The sequence below is a fragment of the Corvus kubaryi genome, unplaced genomic scaffold (assembly GCF_017639235.1).
Source record: "Corvus kubaryi isolate FWS band 111438036 unplaced genomic scaffold, C.kubaryi_AGA036_p1.0 35702, whole genome shotgun sequence".
Taxonomy (NCBI): domain Eukaryota; kingdom Metazoa; phylum Chordata; class Aves; order Passeriformes; family Corvidae; genus Corvus; species Corvus kubaryi.
Window position 1 is genome coordinate 1 of NW_024580792.1, and position 16,105 is coordinate 16,105.

The following is a 16,105-nucleotide window of genomic DNA, read 5'->3' on the forward strand; positions in this document are numbered from 1 at the left end:
CTGGAGGGGGGACAGGGGTGCTGGAGGTGGGACAGGGACGCTGGAGGGGGGACAGGGGTGCTGGAGGGGGGACAGGGACGCTGGAGGGGGGACAGGGACGCTGAAGAGGGGACAGGGGTGCTGGAGGGGGGACAGGGACGCTCCCGGCCCTGCCTCCCATCCGCTCCCCCCCAGGTACACGGCGCTGACCGGCCACGCCCCGTTCGAGGCGCGTCACCGGCCGGAGCTGTACCGGAGCATCCGGGGGGCTCGGTACCCGCTGCCCCCCCAGCTCTCCCCCCGTGCCCGCGCCCTCATCGCCCACATGCTGGACCCCGACCCCGCAGCACGGCCCAGCCTGGCAGGGGTGCTGGGCCACCCCTTCCTCACCCAGGTGCGGGGCTGGGGGACACGGGGGGCACGAGGGGACACGGGGGACACCCGGAGGTCACCGCCTGTCGCTCCCCAGGGTTTCACACCCCACAAGCTGCCGCCCCGCGCCTGCCACTCCGTGCCCGTCTTCGTGGGACAGGACCCCCTGCGCCGGATCCTGCGGGGGCTGCGGTGCTGGCAGGGCTGTGGCTGTGTCCCTGTCACCCCGGGGGGTGGCCGTGCCCCTCCCCAAAGGACCTGAGCCCAAAGATCCGCGGAGGAAAACCTTTATTAGTGTTGGGAACCGTCTAAAATCCAGGCATGGAAACAAGCAGGGTGGGACGTGACCAGTACGAACGGCACACACACACCAGTTTGCCCTTAAAACCGTAGACAGAAAAAAAACCCCAACCAACCCCAAAGTCCAAACCCCAAATAAAAGGAGCTCTCTTCCCTGCCAGCCTGGGATGGGATGGGAACGGGGAGGTGCAGCTCCGAGGAGCCGCATCCCGGTGCTGCTCCTGGGACCGGAGAGGTGTCAGGTCACCCCCACTGGGCAGTGGGGACACTGGAGGGGGGGACAGAGGGAGCTGTAGGCTGGGAAGGAGGGAGGAAAGTGCGTGGTTTCCCTGTTCAGCTTCACTTCTCTCTCTCTCTGGAGAGAAGAGTCTCGGAAAAAACGATGAAAGCTCAGTAAAACAGGACACTAAAAACACCCACGGGGCAGCGCGGGCCGGCACCTCCCGGCCATGCCTAAAACACGGAGGGGGGGACGGGACAAGGACAAAACGCTCGAGGTGGCCCCAGCAAGCACCAAGGAGCCGCTTCCGGAGCCCTCCGCGTGTCAGCGCCAGAGGGGATGGGCCAGGGGTTGTCACCAACCCTCCCGTGTCACCAGCGGGGTCTGGGGGAGCGAGGTGACAGCAACGACTTTGTCTGCACTGGGCAGGGGCTTCTCCCAGCGCCAGAGCCGTGCTGGTGACAAAGGAGAGGGACCAGGGAACAGCCTGCAGTGGCTGGGATGGCGGGGGTCACCCGGGCTGTCACTCGTGTCCCCAAACCACGGCAGAGTGGCAGGGATGGATCCCACAGCCCTCAAGCTGCCTCACAAAATGCACCCGAAGCTGGAAACGGGGTGGGACACAAATCCCAGCTGCCCTGAAGCTCCTCAACCCCTTTGGAGCTCCGCACTCCAAGCGGCTCCAAACCTTTCTCCCGGGAGCAAACCCAGCGCTCCCGACAGGAACCTGGTGCCACAACCCCCTGTGCCACTGGGGCACACTGGGGACAGCCCGGGGCAGGTGGCACAGCCCAGGCTGGTTGCTGGCCCTCCCCGTGGCACGGCAGCCGCAGCCTGGCCGGCAGCTCAAGGCCTGGCACGGAGCCCACGGGATATTTTTATCCTGGCATTTGTGTTGTTTGAAGCTGTCGGCTCCGTGTTTTTGCTCATAAACACAACCCTCCCCTGCCCCACCCTGGCTCAGAGCTGACAGCGACAGCAACACCCTCAGCTGTCACAGCCTGAGCCCCTGGCTGCCCTGGGATGGCGCTGGGGTGGCCCCGGGATGACCCCAAGCTGGCCCTGGGACATCTGGCAGCACACAGAGGCCACGTCCCCAAACCCGCTGTTCTGGGAACGCCTGCACCGGCCACCTCTGTCCTCCCTCCCAGGCAGGAAGGTCCCTGAGGAGCTCAGGGCAGGCTGTTCCAGTTCATTCCTTGTGGGTTTTAAGCTCTGGGATCTCCCCATCTTTATTGCACAGCCAAGAGCTGCTCAAAGATGGGGAGAGCGGGATTGGCCCTGCCCTCGTTTGGGGCTCGGGACAGTTGTGGCTGTCCCGGGGCACAAACCAAGCCAAGGTGGGAACAACAACAACGTTTCTTTAAGAGAAGGGATTTAAAAACAAAGATTCAAGTTTGGGAACTCCTCTCGCCCCCCTCCCCGGCTCCGAATGAGGCCGAAACTCACCCTGGTGCAGAAATCAGGTTCAAAGTTCAGCCAATTGGGGTGGGTGACCCGCAGCCCCGGCCCCGGCGGGGGTGACAAGGGCAGGTCACCTCCGTGTCACCGCAGAGCCCCAGCTCGGGGCTGAGCCCGGCTCCCAAAGCCCAGGAGTGGCTCGGAGCGGGACCCTGGAAGGGCAGCTCCAGGCAGGGGTGGCCCGGGGGGTGTTTGGTGACAGGAACCAGGCGAGGGCAGGGGCGTGGGCGGGAGCAGCGCCTCAGGCCGAAGGCACCGAGTTGCTCTCCACCTTCAGTCCCTTGCTGGCCAGGAAGGCATCCTGCTTGGGCTCCCGGCCCAGGAACTTCCTCAGCATGTCAGAAGCGTCCACGGAGCCACCGGGATGCAGGATGCAATTCCTGTAATCCATGCCCACCTGTGGGCACAGACCGGGGCAGGGGTGGAACGCCGCCCTCGATCCCACATCCTGGCTGTCCCTCTCTCCCCAGACCCTCTCCCTACCTTGCAGTTCATGATTCCCTCCTGCTTGAAGCGGGTGTGGAACATATCCATGGAATACACCTCGCTCCAGAGGTAGCCGTAGTACTGGGCGTCGTAGCCCCCGGCCAGGTGGCCGAAGGTGGCCGGCATGTTTGTACCTGAGGGGACAGAGGGGTCATGGGGGACTCCCAGTATGGAAAAACCTCGCCCAGTGCTGGCAGTGATTCCCAGCGGGCGCTGGCTCAGCTGTTCACAACCCCGGGGGGGACAAAGGGAAGAACTTTCCAGGCTTTTTCAGCCCTGCTTTTCCCGGAGCCAGCAGAAAGTGTCCCCAGCCGAGAGGAACCTGCTGAGCCACGTGTGCAGGGCAGGCCTAGAGGGACAGGAGGGTGGCACCCATACCTGGGGTGGCAGGGACACCCAGCACCTCTTCACAGAGCCGGGCAAACACCTCCACGGGGTCAGCCTTGGTCTGGGTGTGCAGCGCCTGGTCCACCTTGGCCAGGACGATCTGGCGCAGGTTGAAGAGCCCTGTTCCCAAAAGGAGGAGGAGAAGCCAGACTGAGACTGGAATGCTGCCTGCAGGAGTGTCACCGAGGCTGGTGGCAACAGGGCAGGCTGGCTGGCACCTCTCTGTCGCCGTGCCACATCACCTTTTCTCTTCCCAGATGTGTGGGTGCCTTCCCTGCATCCCTTTATAATTCCCAGCGCCGCGGGGAGCAAGGAAAAGCCTTTCCTGTCCCCAGCCAGGTCACTGAGTGTCCCCTTCCCATCCCTACAGCCAGGGAACTCCGATTCCTTCTGCAGGGACCCACCTGTGTTTGCCTGCCGGGATTTAATGAGCTTCTCCAGGAGCTCATCCGGGATGGGGCTCCCAGTTTTGTAGTGCCTGGACATGCGCAGCAGCGGCTCCTTCTCCCACACCCAGTTCTCCAACATCTGGGACGGGGCCTCCACGAAGTCCCGCTCCACGTGCGTCCCGCTGAACATGGCAAACTCCGCCTGGGAGACACGGCCGGCTCGGAATTCCACGGGAAAGCGGGATGGGGGGAAAACACCGACCTGTGCCAGCGCAGGGAGGCCTCACCTGAGAGCACAGCTGGTGCATGACGTGCCCAAATTCGTGGAAATAGGTCTCCACCTCGTCGTGCTGCAGCAGGGAAGGGGCGTCCGGCGTGGGCTTGGTGAAATTGGCCACCATGGCGGCCACCGAGATTTGCCGGCTGGAGTCCGGCAAGAGGCAGCCGGGCTGGAGGCCGAAGCAGGCAGCGTGTCCGTACTTCCCTTCCCTGGGACAGTGAGAGGAGGCTCACAGGGATCCTTCCAACAGCCAGACACGGCCACAGCCTCCCCCATTGTGGTCCTCAGAGCAGGAGCCCTCGGTGACCCCCTCGGTGACCCCCTCGGTGACCCCCTCGGTGACATCCCTGACCGAGCACACAGCGCTCCCTCCACGCTCCCGCCTGGAAGCAGGAATCTCCTCTTCCTCAGGCCCTGCTCCCCCTGTCCCAGCCCAGCTCCCAGATTTCCCCTCACCCCAGGCCTCACCGTGGGTACAGGTCCAGGTAGAACTTCCCGATGGTCTCCCCGGAGGACGCGTCCTTCACCGTGTAGAGCTGCACGTCCTCGTGCCACACCTGAGCCTTCTCCTCCAGGTGGAAGGTGAGGCCCAGCAGCTCCTGGTAGATGGCCAGGAGGCCCGTGGTGACCACCTGCATGGGGAAATACTCCTTGAGCAGGTTCTGGTCCACGCTGTACTTGGTCTCCTCCACCTGGTTCATGTAGTAGCGCATGTCCCAGGCGTTGATGCGGTTGTCGAACTCCAGCCCGCGCTTCTCGCACTCCTTCTTCTTCAGGTCCAGGATCACAGCCCGCTCCTTCTCCCCCAGTGGCTTCAGCTTCTGGGCCAGCTCATCTGGAGAAAGCCAGGCAGGGTTGGGATGTGGGATCAGAGCAGCACACCCAGCCTGGGATGTCCCTGCTCGGCCCCAGGACGTACCCAGGAACGTGGCCACCGTCCGGCTGCTTTTGGCCATGTTCATCTCCAGCACGAAGTCGGCGTGGGTGCTGAAGCCCAGCAGATTGGCCTTCTGAGCCCTCAGGTCCACCAGCTCCTTCAGGATCAGGCAGTTCTCCTGCAAGGCAGGGAGTGAAGTGGGGTAGGCAGGGGAGAAGGGAAGCGCTGTGGAAAGAAACACAAATCCCAGGGGAGATCCCCTCGGTGCTCTGCTCAGTCCCACCGACCTCTTTGCACCTGGAGTTGAACATCTCCTCCACCTTCCTCCTGGTCTCGGGCACGTAGCACTTCTTCAGCAGCGGGAAGTAGTGGGGGTACTTGAGGGTGACTTTCAGCTTCCCACCCTCTGTCTTCTCCAGGGAGTTCAGGAAATCCTCAGGGAGCCCCCCTGGGAAAAAAGCAGGCAGGGGGCTGAAGGAGAGCCCAGGATTCTCCAGGAATGCTCTGGGATCATCCAATGCAGGTGCTCAGGGCCACCCCAGCAGAGCACTCCGTACCTAATTCCTCCCTGGAGAAGGGCAGGAAGGTGGTGTCTTCGTTGAGGTTCTTGTTGAAGTCTATGCACAGCACGCTCAGCTTCTTCTTGATAGCTTTGATTTTCTTCAAAATGCAGAGAAATCAGAGCGAAATCAGAGCCAGGGGGGGACACTCAGGCTGTGACCTGCCCAGCACTGAGGCTGCACTTGGCTCTGAGCCAGCCCAACGGTGCAGAATCAATGATTGTGAGCAAGCAGCGAGGCCTGAGCCCGGAACAGACTCCCTGGGATCACACCTGGCAGGGAATCAGCCACCTCAGCAAGGTCCTGCCCGTCCCCTGCCGGCTCAGGAGCTGCAGGTGTTGCAGTAACAACATCCTCTCTCCTCGTTTCACCTTTTCTTCTATTTTTAAACCCAGTTTTGAGCTCCTTTGCTGGTGCATGGTAAGAGAGGGAGGCCCCTGAGCAGCTCAGCCCCCTCACCTCAACTCCAGCCCTTGGCATGGGGGGGATCTGGTGCTGGTTCCCCAGTTTCAGCTTCCCAGGAATTCTCTGACTCCCAGCATTGACCCCACTTTGTTAATGTCACCCTTTCAACAGAAAGGAAAAAGAGGGGCTGGAAATATCACCCAAAATCACTGGAATCAGGGCCAAAACCCAACCCTGAGCCTCAACCCTGCCCTGAGCCCTGCCAGGGTTCCTCTCCCTGTGCTTAATTCACTCAGAGACAGGACAAGGGGGAATGGATTCAAACTGACAGGAAGTAGGATTAGATGGGATATTAGGAAAAAATCCCTCCCTGGGAGGGTGGGGAGGCCCTGGCATAGGTTTCCCAGAAAATCTGTGGCTGCCCCATCCCTGGAAGTGTCCAAGGCCAGGCTGGAGCACCTTGGGATAGTGGAAGGTGTCCCTGCCCTTGGTAGGGGTGGAATGGGATGAGCTTTAAGTTCCCTTCAACCCAAACCATCTTGGGATTCTGTGCTCTCACCTCCTGTGTCTCCTCAGGGAGATGGAGCCCGTTCCTCTTTCCCAGCTTGATCAGCCTCTCCAGGTACCTCTTGGCCTCAGGCTTCAGGGAAGCGCTCTCCGCTTTCTCCTGGAAAACCACAGTGGGAGCTCAGGGAGCTGCAGGATCAGGTGCTGCAGGAAGCTGCTTCCCTTCAGTGGGAGTTCAGGGAACACCAGCAGCAGATGGGAACCCGCCCCGGGCAGGCTCTGGTTTGGTGCATTGGTTCCTGTGCCACCTCGGGGCACGGGTTCCTCCCAGCCTGCTTTAAACGCGTCACCTTTGTGCCGTACCAGCATTTTTGGGGGGGCATTTTCAGGGCCATCACCACTGAGGTGGGTTGGATTTACCAACAGCCCCTCAGCAAAGCGGTGAGCAAGGCCCTGAGTGGCGGCAGAGCCCTCAAACCCCAATTTCCCACCCCTCACTGACAGCCGGATCGCTCTGCCGTGACCACACCGCGCTCCCGCTCCACCCCTGCCCCGCCATCCTTCCCTTCCCAGCTCTGGCATGAGGGGAAAAGGATTTGCTGCAATTCCAGGGGGTTTCAGTGCCCTGCCCAGGTGGCAGGGGACGCACCTGGAGCCACACAATCCTCTGGTACACGTCCTGCCTCATGCTCATCTCCACGTCGAACTCCGAGAGCTTCTTGTCGGCCTCGGTGCTGGCGGCGCGGATGGCCTTGCAGGGGGACACGTGCTGGGGGAAGTCCAGCATGTTCCTACGGACTGGGAGGACAAAAGGGAACAGGGACGATGGATCCACGTCCCAGTGCACACCCAGAGCCCGTCTGGCAGCCCCAGCGCCCTTCCCACTGCGCACACACGGGAAGGGAGAGGTGAGAAGCGGCTCTGGCTCCTTTTTGTCCCTTCCCCGCTGCCCAGTACATCCATGCACCGGATTCCCACCACAATCCTTGTCCCAAAACCCACAGGAATTCCGTGCCTGTGAGCTCCCAGCACTTCTTCCCCAGCTGTGGCACCCCAGGAGTTTTGGGGTGTCCTGTGCAGGGCCCAGAGTTGGACTCGATGCTCCGTGCGGGTCCCTTCCAACCCAAGGTATTCCATAGATTCCACGCTGGCAGCAGCATTCCCTGTGTCTCCTTTAAAGCTAAAAGTGGGGCGATCCTTTCCCAAAAGCCACCACACCCCAGGTGTGCCCTGTCCTGGTGCAATCCCAGCTGGGAAAACAGGGAGAACAAACATTCCCTGCTGCTATCCCTGCAAAAGCTCCGAGAACAGAGCTCCAGGTGCTCTCCGGGCACCTGGATTCTCCCCCCAGGAGAAGGTGAACAGGCAGCTTAGCCAGGGAAGTGCTGACAGTTGTGCTGAAGCAAACATTCCTCCTGCTGAGCAAGAGGTTTTTTCCCTGTTATTTTAAGGAAAAGAACAGGGGGAGAAGGAAGATGAGGCTGGGCCCTGCCCCAGACAGGTGGGACACCAGGTGTCATGAGGAGGGGCTGCCTGAATTGTCACTCTGCTGCAAATAATTATCCAGAAAGCCGCCAAAAATGCATCGTTTTGGAGCCATCGCGTCGTGTTACTCTCCCAAAAAAAAAAAAATCCCAGCAGGATTCACTCTCCCCAAAAAAATCCCAGCAGGATTCACTCTCCCCAAAAAAATCCCAGCAGGATTTACTCTCCCCAAAAAAATCCCAGCAGGAAACAAGGCCCATGGAGAGACATTTGTCCACTGCCCCAGGGAAAAATTAGGAAGGAGGTGAGAGTTTCTTGGATCTTTTCTGCTGTTTGTTCCCACTGGTGACACATGAAAGCCGGGACAGCCTTGGGAACGCGGCTGCTGCTGCTGCTGCTGCCAAAGGGTTGTCCTTGGGTTAATTTGCTCTTCCAAATCTGTTCTTTGTGCTGGTTCCTGGCTGTATAAACATGAACTGGGAAAAAAACCAACACTCAGCTGGCAGCCGAGGGGAGAGAAAAGCAGGTGACAGCACAGAGCTAAAAAAAAGCACCAAAAATAATAATAAAAAAAATTTAAAAGTCGTGGAATGGGTTGGAAGCGACCTCGAAGCTCAGCCAGCGCCAGCCCCTGCCATGGGCAGGGACATCTTCCACTATCCCAGGTGGCTCCAAGCCCCATCTCCAAGCTCTGTGGGAGGGTTTGGGGCTGGTGCGTCTCAGAGTTAGGGAGGTTGAGCCACTTCCAGTGGTTAAAGGGGCTCCAGGAGAGCTGGAGAGGGATTTGGGACAAGGGCTGGAGGGACAGGACACAGGACACTTCCAGCGATGGAGCAGCCACAGCTTCTCTGGGCAAGCCCAGGGCCTCCCCACCTTCCCAGAGGAGAATTCCTCCCCAATATCCCATCCTCCGCCAGCAGGAGCGCATTCCCGTGTGCCCGGTTCCCGCAAAGCCCCGACTCCCCGTGGCCGTTCCCACCTGTGTATTCCACCTCCACGTCCGCCAGCGCCTTGAGGGTGTTCTCGTAGGACACCTCTCCCCGTTCCTGAGCTCCCACGCGGTCGTACACGAGCTTGGTGCTCTCGGTGAGCTCGGCGGCCATGGCCTCGATCTGCTCGGCCGTCAGGTCCCAGCGCAGCTGGTTGGCCACGAGCCGCGGGGCCTGGCTGTCCACGACATTCCCTGCGGGAAAGGCCCGGTGAGACGGCGCCTTGCGACGGGAAAAGCTCGGGGAAAGGATTCCAGCGAGGGCCCTGCAGCCAGCGAGGCGATGGGAGCCGCGCTCCGGAGGAGCCCGGCCGTTGGGAATTTGCGGGCGGATCATCTCCCGGGCGCTGTTCACCCTCCCGGTCACGATAAATCCTTCACGGAAACCCGACTCCGGCCGGCCGTGCCCCGGCAGGTGCCTCTGCCAAGGGGACGGGCAGAGGGCTGCGCCCTGCTCGAGGACACGGCCGTGCGCTGCCCCGCGGGGCACAGAGGTGACTTGGGGGACAGAGGAGACCGCGATCGCCCTGAAGGGCCGCCCCCGGCCTCGTCCTGCCGCCCCCGGCCCCGTCCTGCCGCCCCCGGCCCCGTCCTGCCGCCCCTTCCCTCTCCCCTCACCCCCTCTCTCCACGCCGCGCCAGCCCCTCGCCCCGTCTCCCCCCGCTCTCCGTGTGCCCCCATCCCGCCGCCGCCCGCCGGTACCTGTCGGAGGGGCCATGTCGGGGGTGCCGGGGGTGCCGGGAGGCCCCGCGCTGCTGACGAGGCCGGGAGAAGACCGGGCCGGCCCCACGCACCGAGCATGTGCCCCGACCGTAGAGGCGGGCGGGAGAGCGGGGCATGCTGGGAGCGTGGAGGACCGGGCCGCTCCCGCCTCGGCCGCACCGTACCGGGGCCGGGGAAGGGGGGCGGCGCATCCCCGCCGCGACCCTCAGAGCCGGCCGGGAGCGGCCCCGGGGCGGGCGCGGAGCATCCCCGGGGTCCGTCCCGCCCGCCCGTTCCCACGGCAACGCCCCCGCGCGTTGCCGTGACAACGCCGCATCTCTATGGTACCGGCGGGGCGGGGCTTCCGCCGTAGGCCCCGCCCCTTTGGGCCTATAAGGGAGGGGCGGGGCCAGAGCGGCGCAGGCGCGCGGTGGGCGCGGCGCATGCGCAGTGCGGGAGCGCGCCCGGCCCAGGCGAGTGTCCGGTGAGCGCGGGGGGACCGGGGAACACCGGCACCGGGACCGGGACCGGGACCGGAACCGGGCTCACGCCGGGACTCCTCCGCCTCCGGGCCGACCGGTGCCGGGCCGTGCTGCCCGCCGGCAGCCGCGGCTCCGGTCCGGGTGGAGGCAGCGGCACCGGGGAGTACCGGGTGCACCGGGGCCTGAGGGGGCGGGACGGGACGGGACGGGACGGGAGCAGGCTGTGCCCCCCGCCAGGACTGCTCTGTCTCCGGTCCTGCTGCTGCCGGGCTCTGCTGCCCGCTGGGAATCGCCCGCCCCGGTCCCGGTGAGGGCACCGGGGGTGGCGGCGGGACCCGGTGGTTTCCCCGGCCGGGGCCGGGCCGGGGCTCCCCGGTTGCCTCCTCCCAGAGAGGGTCCGGGCGGTGCTCCCGGCGCTTGGGGAAGCGGGGAGGAGGCACCGGGGGAGCGGTGCCTTGCCCTGTCCGCCCGCCCCGGGGCCCGACGGGGTCTGGGGGCTCTCGGGGCCGGGGAACGGGAGCCGCAACCGGGCCCGGTGCTGTTCCGGTGCCTCTGGGCTCAGCTCTGTGGACCTCTTATTAAATCGGTCTCGTTTCTCAATTAAATGAGTCTGGATGTGCTACAAACCCAGTTAATGCTCGGGAGCAGCGGAGCTGGATCCGCTTCCCGCAGGAGCTGCCGTGGGATCGCTGGGAATTCCCAGCCCCGGGATGTGCTTTTTGGGATCTCTCTTTGCTTTGGGATCTCCCTCCCCTTTCCCTGTCAGGACAGGCTGGGAGGAGGTTTGGCAGCTCTGGGGCACGTTCCTTCTGCTCTTGGCGTTGGTTTCAGGACCAAGCTGTGCTTTGAGAACAGAAAAGTGGGAATTTTGTTGTGCTGAGCTCCTCAGTGCTCCAAGTGTTCCGTACCCTAAATACCTGCAGCACCTCTGGTGTGCTTCCCTTGGCAGGACTGGTGAATCCAGGCCTGAAGAATTCCTAAAGCAGAATATAAGGAAGGTTTTGGAGCCTTGAACAACTCCCTCATGCCCCCAAATCCATCCTGAGCTCCTCAACACCTCCCTTATCCCCCAGAACTCCTCCCGAGGGACAGCAGCAGCAAAACCCTTTGCCTTCTACTCTCTCAATCCACAACTTCTCTGTCTCTCCAGGTTTTTTTCTGGAAGCCAGGAGCGGTGGAGCCCGGCCCCTCGCAGCCTCTCTCCCAGCATGGCAGACCAGAAGCGTCTCGCCTACTCCATCATCCAGTTCCTCCACACCCAGCTCCAGAACGGGAGCATGTCTCCAGATGCTCAGGAGAGTTTGGAAGGTGAGTGGGTGTATCTGGGTCTTGCCCCAGGCCAAAATTTGGGAGATTTTGGGTGTTTTTTCTGTTTTCTGCCCCTGCCTTGGCTGGGCTGTTCAGCGGCGCCGAACCTGGCTGGAATTTTGGAGGTAATTTTTCCTTCTGGGAGGTATCCAGGAGTGCTGGCGGCTTCTCTGGCTTCTGATCTCTTCCAAGAGCAGATTAACTCGAGGCAGGGATGTACCTGGGGTCAAAAACCTCCCTGATCCCAGCTTGGAGACTTAGAGGGTTTATCCAGGATGAGGCGGAGTCAGGAGGGTTCTGTGGGGCACGAGGTGGGAATTCCGTGGCTCCAGGGAAGCGCTCTGTGCTCCTGGAGTTGTTTTTCCTCTTCTGCTCCCCAAAACGCTGTCCCACAGTGGTTTTTCCAGGCTCTTCCAGAGGGCAAGGAGAGCACACGGATCTTAAAAGGTCTCCTGAAGGAGCTCAGGGTTTAGTCCTTGGCTTGTCCTGGTGAAAGGAGCACGACTGTGGGGTGGGGGGGAGGGGGGGGGAACATTCCTGAGGGATGAGTGCCAGGAATGGGATATTTTGGGATGTACAGTGTGGCAGGAGAGCTCTGTGAAGTTCTCTTTTCCCTGGGAGCAGCTTCCCAAGCAGGGAAGGAGGCGGCTCAGGGTCCCCGCACTTCCCGGAGCAAGGGGAATGTGTGGATCTCTCCTTGGAATGCTGGGGCATTCCCACCTTCCCAGCTGCTGCAGCCCCAGCCTCACTCACTCCTAAACCCCAGGAATCCCTTAAGGGGGGTGGGAATTGGGATTGGCTCCATCCAGGATATCCAGAGGGAAGAGCTTTGCCAAAGTCTGAGACTACGGCCCAAAAATCCACTCTGGTGTGGGGAAAATGGGTGGTTTGGGGTGGTTTTTCCCCAGTTTTTTCAAGAGATAAGGGAGAGGGATGAATATTTATCAATTAATGACCTGACTCTCCCTTTCCAGTGGCCATCCAGTGCCTGGAGACAGCGTTTGGAGTCTCCATGGAAGACCAAAGCCTGGCTGTGTCCCAGACCCTTCCCGAAATATTTGAAGCTGTGGCAGGGAAGGTGAGAGAGTGCCCTGAAATGTTCCCTTTTTTTTTGTTGTTTCCCTGAGTTCTGCTGGATTTCCAGGAGGCTGCTGCTCCCCTCAGAGCCCTGTGGGAGAGGAATGTTTTGGGCTGGAAAAGTGGGAAGTGTGGGACAGCTCAGTAGGAATCCTTATCTCAGCTTCTCCCTCTCCTTGGAAGGAGCTGGAACACTCCAGAACGAATTCCGAGCCCGTCACCCCCTCGGAAGATGACGTGGCTGAAGCTGAAAGACTCAAGACTGAAGGTACCAACCCCTGGAGCTGCTGGATAAGGAGGGTTTGGTGGGAATTGGGAGGGAATTTTAATTCCCAGGCACCTGGGGAATGCTTGGAATGGGGCAGGGGGAGGCGGGGAAAGGGAAGTTTTTCCATTTCTTCCTCTTGCTCTGCTTGGGGAGATTTTGCCACCAGGAATGCTGGATCAGTGGGATTTTTTTATCCCAAAAAACCCGTGAGGTGTGCAGCAGAGCACCCATCCTTCCTGCTCCGTGCACGATCTTTTCCTGGGAAAAAGTGGGATGAGTGTGGACGCAGCGCTCCCACCTGAGCCAGCACCTGGAGCGATTTTTGGGGTGCTGTGCTGAGGATCAGGAATGCTGCAATTCCCAGGACAGCTCTCCAGCCTCACGCTGGCAGAGCTCTGTGCTATTTCCATGGATCTGGGCCTGGTGCTCGGATTTATCCCTGCTTTTTTCCCCCCTTCCCTCACGAGCCTTTCCCACCCTCCTTTTAGGAAACGACCAAATGAAGGCAGAAAATTTCGAGGCTGCCGTGTCTTTTTATGGAAAAGCCATCGAGTTAAACCCAGCCAACGCCGTTTATTTCTGCAACAGGTACTGGGCAGCTTCCCCAGCTCCTCCTCACTCGGATCCAAGATCCCTGAATGCTCCAAAAAATCCCTTTTTTTTTTTTCTTTTAAAGGATTTTTTTGGGGACTCTTGGATCAGCTCCTCGCTTGTGTGGTTGGAGCCGATCTGTTGGTGCCTCCTGGCATCTCGGGATGGGGTGTGGGTGTGGAAATGACCTTTATTAGGCACTGGAGGGGATAAGGAATGCCAGGAAATGGTGTCTGCTTCCATGCAGAGTGGGATGGAGAGGAATTAAGGGATGAAACGAGGAGCTGGAGGCTCCTCACTGAGAATTCGGGGAGCTCTGTGCGAAATCGGCTGTGGAAGGGGGATTTTTGTGTTTCTCGGTTCTGAGAAGTGTTTGAAAGGCAAATGTTGGATAAAGCAGAGTTGGAACCTTAATTTCATTTAATCACCTGGTTGTGGTGGGAGCTCAAATCCACCTGGACATGGTGGGAAGGGGGATTTTGGGGCTGGAAATTGGTGCTTTGAGCTCTGTGGGAGGGTTTGGGGCTGGTGCGTCTCAGAGTTAGGGAGGTTGAGCCACTTCCAGTGGTTAAAGGGGCTCCAGGAGAGCTGGAGAGGGATTTGGGACAAGGGCTGGAGGGACAGGACACAGGGAATGGCTTCCCACTGCCAGAGGGGAGGATTGGATGGGATATTGGGAAGGAATTGTTCCCTGGGAGGGAATGGGATGGAATTCCCAGAGAAGCCGTGGCTGCCCCTGGATCCATGGAAGTGTCCAGGCTTTAAAAGAAAGCTTTCCCTCTTTGGAATGTGGGGAAATGTTGAGAAATTGAGAGATGAGGGGAAACCAAAGGAATTCTCTGAGCTAGGAAGCGATCCTGGAATGTCACCGGGAGAAATGAGAGCCGGGATCTGCACGGAGCCAGGCTTGGAATCGCTCACCTGGATACAGATTTAGCTCAAATTTAGCTCAAACCCACACTTGGCTCTGCTGGAGGGGACAGGGATGACATCCCTCAGGATATTCCAGCTGCTCGGCATTCCCTGCTTCCTATTTTTTCCCCCCTTTCTTCCAGAGCTGCTGCCTACAGCAAACTGGGGAATTACGCGGGAGCAGTGCGGGACTGCGAGCGAGCCATCGGCATCGACCCCAACTACAGCAAAGCCTACGGCAGGATGGGGTGAGCAGCTGGAATTTTGGATGCCTGGACGCCTTGGAACAGGGCTTTTATCCGTGTGTTCCACCGTGAAAAAATTCCTGCTGTTTCAGGTTATTTAGGGTGGAGAAAAAAAACCAAATTCCCGATTTCTCAACTTCAAGGAGCGCTTGAAAGTTAACAGTTGGATTTTAAAAAGCGACCCGAAAAATCCCCTCTGTGACTTGGATTTTGGTTTTCTTTCCCCAGCTTGGCCCTGTCCAGCTTAAACAAACACACAGAAGCTGTTGTTTACTACAAAAAAGCTCTGGAGCTGGATCCAGACAACGAGACCTACAAATCCAACCTCAAAATAGCTGAACAGAAAATGAAGGAGACTCCCAGTCCGGTGAGTCGTGGGATTTAGGAGTTTGTTAAGGTTAGAGGAGGTGAAAATCCAACAGGTGCTGCCTGGGGGGTGTTAAAAATGTGAAATTTGGGCTGGAGGTGGTGGAGGATTGTGCTGTGAGCATCCCACTGAAATCCAGAGGGCAAAATTCCTCCTCACAGTCACTTTGGGAAGGTTGGAAGCAGCTGGAGAAGGAGCCTGATGAGGGTTTTATGACAGCAATTTGCACTTTGGGGATTAAATCTCTCCAAAATCGACCTTTTTTTATTTTCCCCGTGCCCTTTTAGCGACACCAAAGGTGTTTTTAGGTTTTTTTTTTAATACAAAAAGTTGTTTTCTCGCAAAGAAACCTGGAGGTTTTCCAGGCAGGGAGCTGCTGGCTGCACTGTTCCAGGCAGGAATGTCCTTGGGCATCATTTTGAAGGGGATTTTAATTTTCCAAGGGCTTTTCCAGGGCAGAGGTGAGGGAGGGAGGGTTTGAATTTGGGTTTCCAGATTGGGATTCCAGGGGGAGTGAGCACAAGGAGTCTCTGTGAGCCCAATCCCTGCCATGCTGGGGTTTTCCAGAGGGTTGGGACAGAACCTCTTCCCATTGTCAGGGTATAAGGGATTTGGGATCCTTCTGGGAGGAAGGAAGGGAGCCTGCAAAGAATGGGGGAAGGGTTTTTCCAAGAGCCTGGAGAGATAGGACAAAGGGGTTCTTGGGAAGGGTTAGGTGGGATAATGGGAAGGAATCCTTGGATGTGAGGGGTTGGGATGGAATTCTCAGAGAAGCTGGAAGTGTGCAAGGAAAGGCTGGAGAAGAGAAGCTCCAGGGAGCCACTTCCAGAGTCTAAAGGGACTCCAGGAGAGCTGCAGAGGGATTTGGGATAAAGGATGGAGGGACAGGACACAGGGAATGGCTTCCCACTGCCAGAGGGCGGAGGATTGGATGGGATATTGGGAAGGAATTGAGGGAGTGGGATGGAATTCCCAGAGAAGCCATGGCTGCCCCTGGATCCCTGGAAGTGTGCAAGGCCAGCTCGGAGCACCCCGGCTTCGTGGGAGGTGTGGGGGTTCGAGGGGGTGGCACTGGATCCCTTCATCCCAAACCATTCCTGATGGGATTCCCTGGCTCTGGTAACTCTGGGAATGAGGGCTGGCAGTGAGTGAGCTCTGGTTTCTCCTGCAGACCGGCGGCCCCGGAGGCTTCGACTTGGCCGGATTGCTGAACAACCCCGGCTTCATGAGCATGGTAATTCCCAATCCCAGCCGGGATTCCTTGGCATGGAGCCTCTCCAGTGTCTCCCCAAATGGGTTTTCCCAATCCCTGGAGCTCTCTGGGAGTTGCAGTTGTTCCCTTCAGCTCCAAGGAAATCCAGGGATTTCCTCCACAGGCTTTGCCGAGGCTGTGGAAGGGCCTGTTCTGCTCTGGGCTTGGGCTTTGCTCTTCTTTGCCTCCCTTTTCCCCCCCTTTT

The 16,105-nt window shown here is 59.6% G+C and overlaps 3 protein-coding genes across 3 annotated transcripts; 2 read left to right on the plus strand and 1 right to left on the minus strand.

The window, feature by feature from the left end:
- The first annotated feature begins 146 nt into the window (after positions 1–146).
- Positions 147–1,041, plus strand: PLK5 (polo like kinase 5 (inactive)). The gene is made up of 2 exons (XM_042019794.1): positions 147–373; positions 449–1,041. Exons 1-2 carry the CDS (start codon positions 305–307, stop codon positions 611–613), a joined length of 234 nt encoding a protein of 77 aa, XP_041875728.1. The 5' UTR covers positions 147–304; the 3' UTR covers positions 614–1,041.
- Positions 623–9,597, minus strand: THOP1 (thimet oligopeptidase 1). The gene is made up of 13 exons (XM_042019793.1): positions 9,399–9,597; positions 8,688–8,891; positions 6,873–7,021; positions 6,276–6,383; positions 5,309–5,411; positions 5,039–5,199; positions 4,794–4,929; positions 4,343–4,709; positions 3,882–4,083; positions 3,610–3,796; positions 3,197–3,325; positions 2,816–2,952; positions 623–2,729 (listed from the first exon to the last, which is right to left on the minus strand). Exons 1-13 carry the CDS (start codon positions 9,412–9,414, stop codon positions 2,574–2,576), a joined length of 2,055 nt encoding a protein of 684 aa, XP_041875727.1. The 5' UTR covers positions 9,415–9,597; the 3' UTR covers positions 623–2,573.
- Positions 9,598–9,808: 211 nt separating this feature from the next.
- On the plus strand, positions 9,809–16,089 carry SGTA (small glutamine rich tetratricopeptide repeat co-chaperone alpha; the record flags this gene model as incomplete). The annotated part of the gene is made up of 8 exons (XM_042019795.1): positions 9,809–9,882; positions 11,031–11,188; positions 12,163–12,266; positions 12,449–12,533; positions 13,022–13,121; positions 14,180–14,284; positions 14,510–14,648; positions 15,820–16,089. Coding segments are annotated over exons 1-8 (1,002 nt in total), but the record flags the coding sequence as incomplete, so codon positions are not given.
- Between the last annotated feature and the right edge of the window lie 16 nt (positions 16,090–16,105).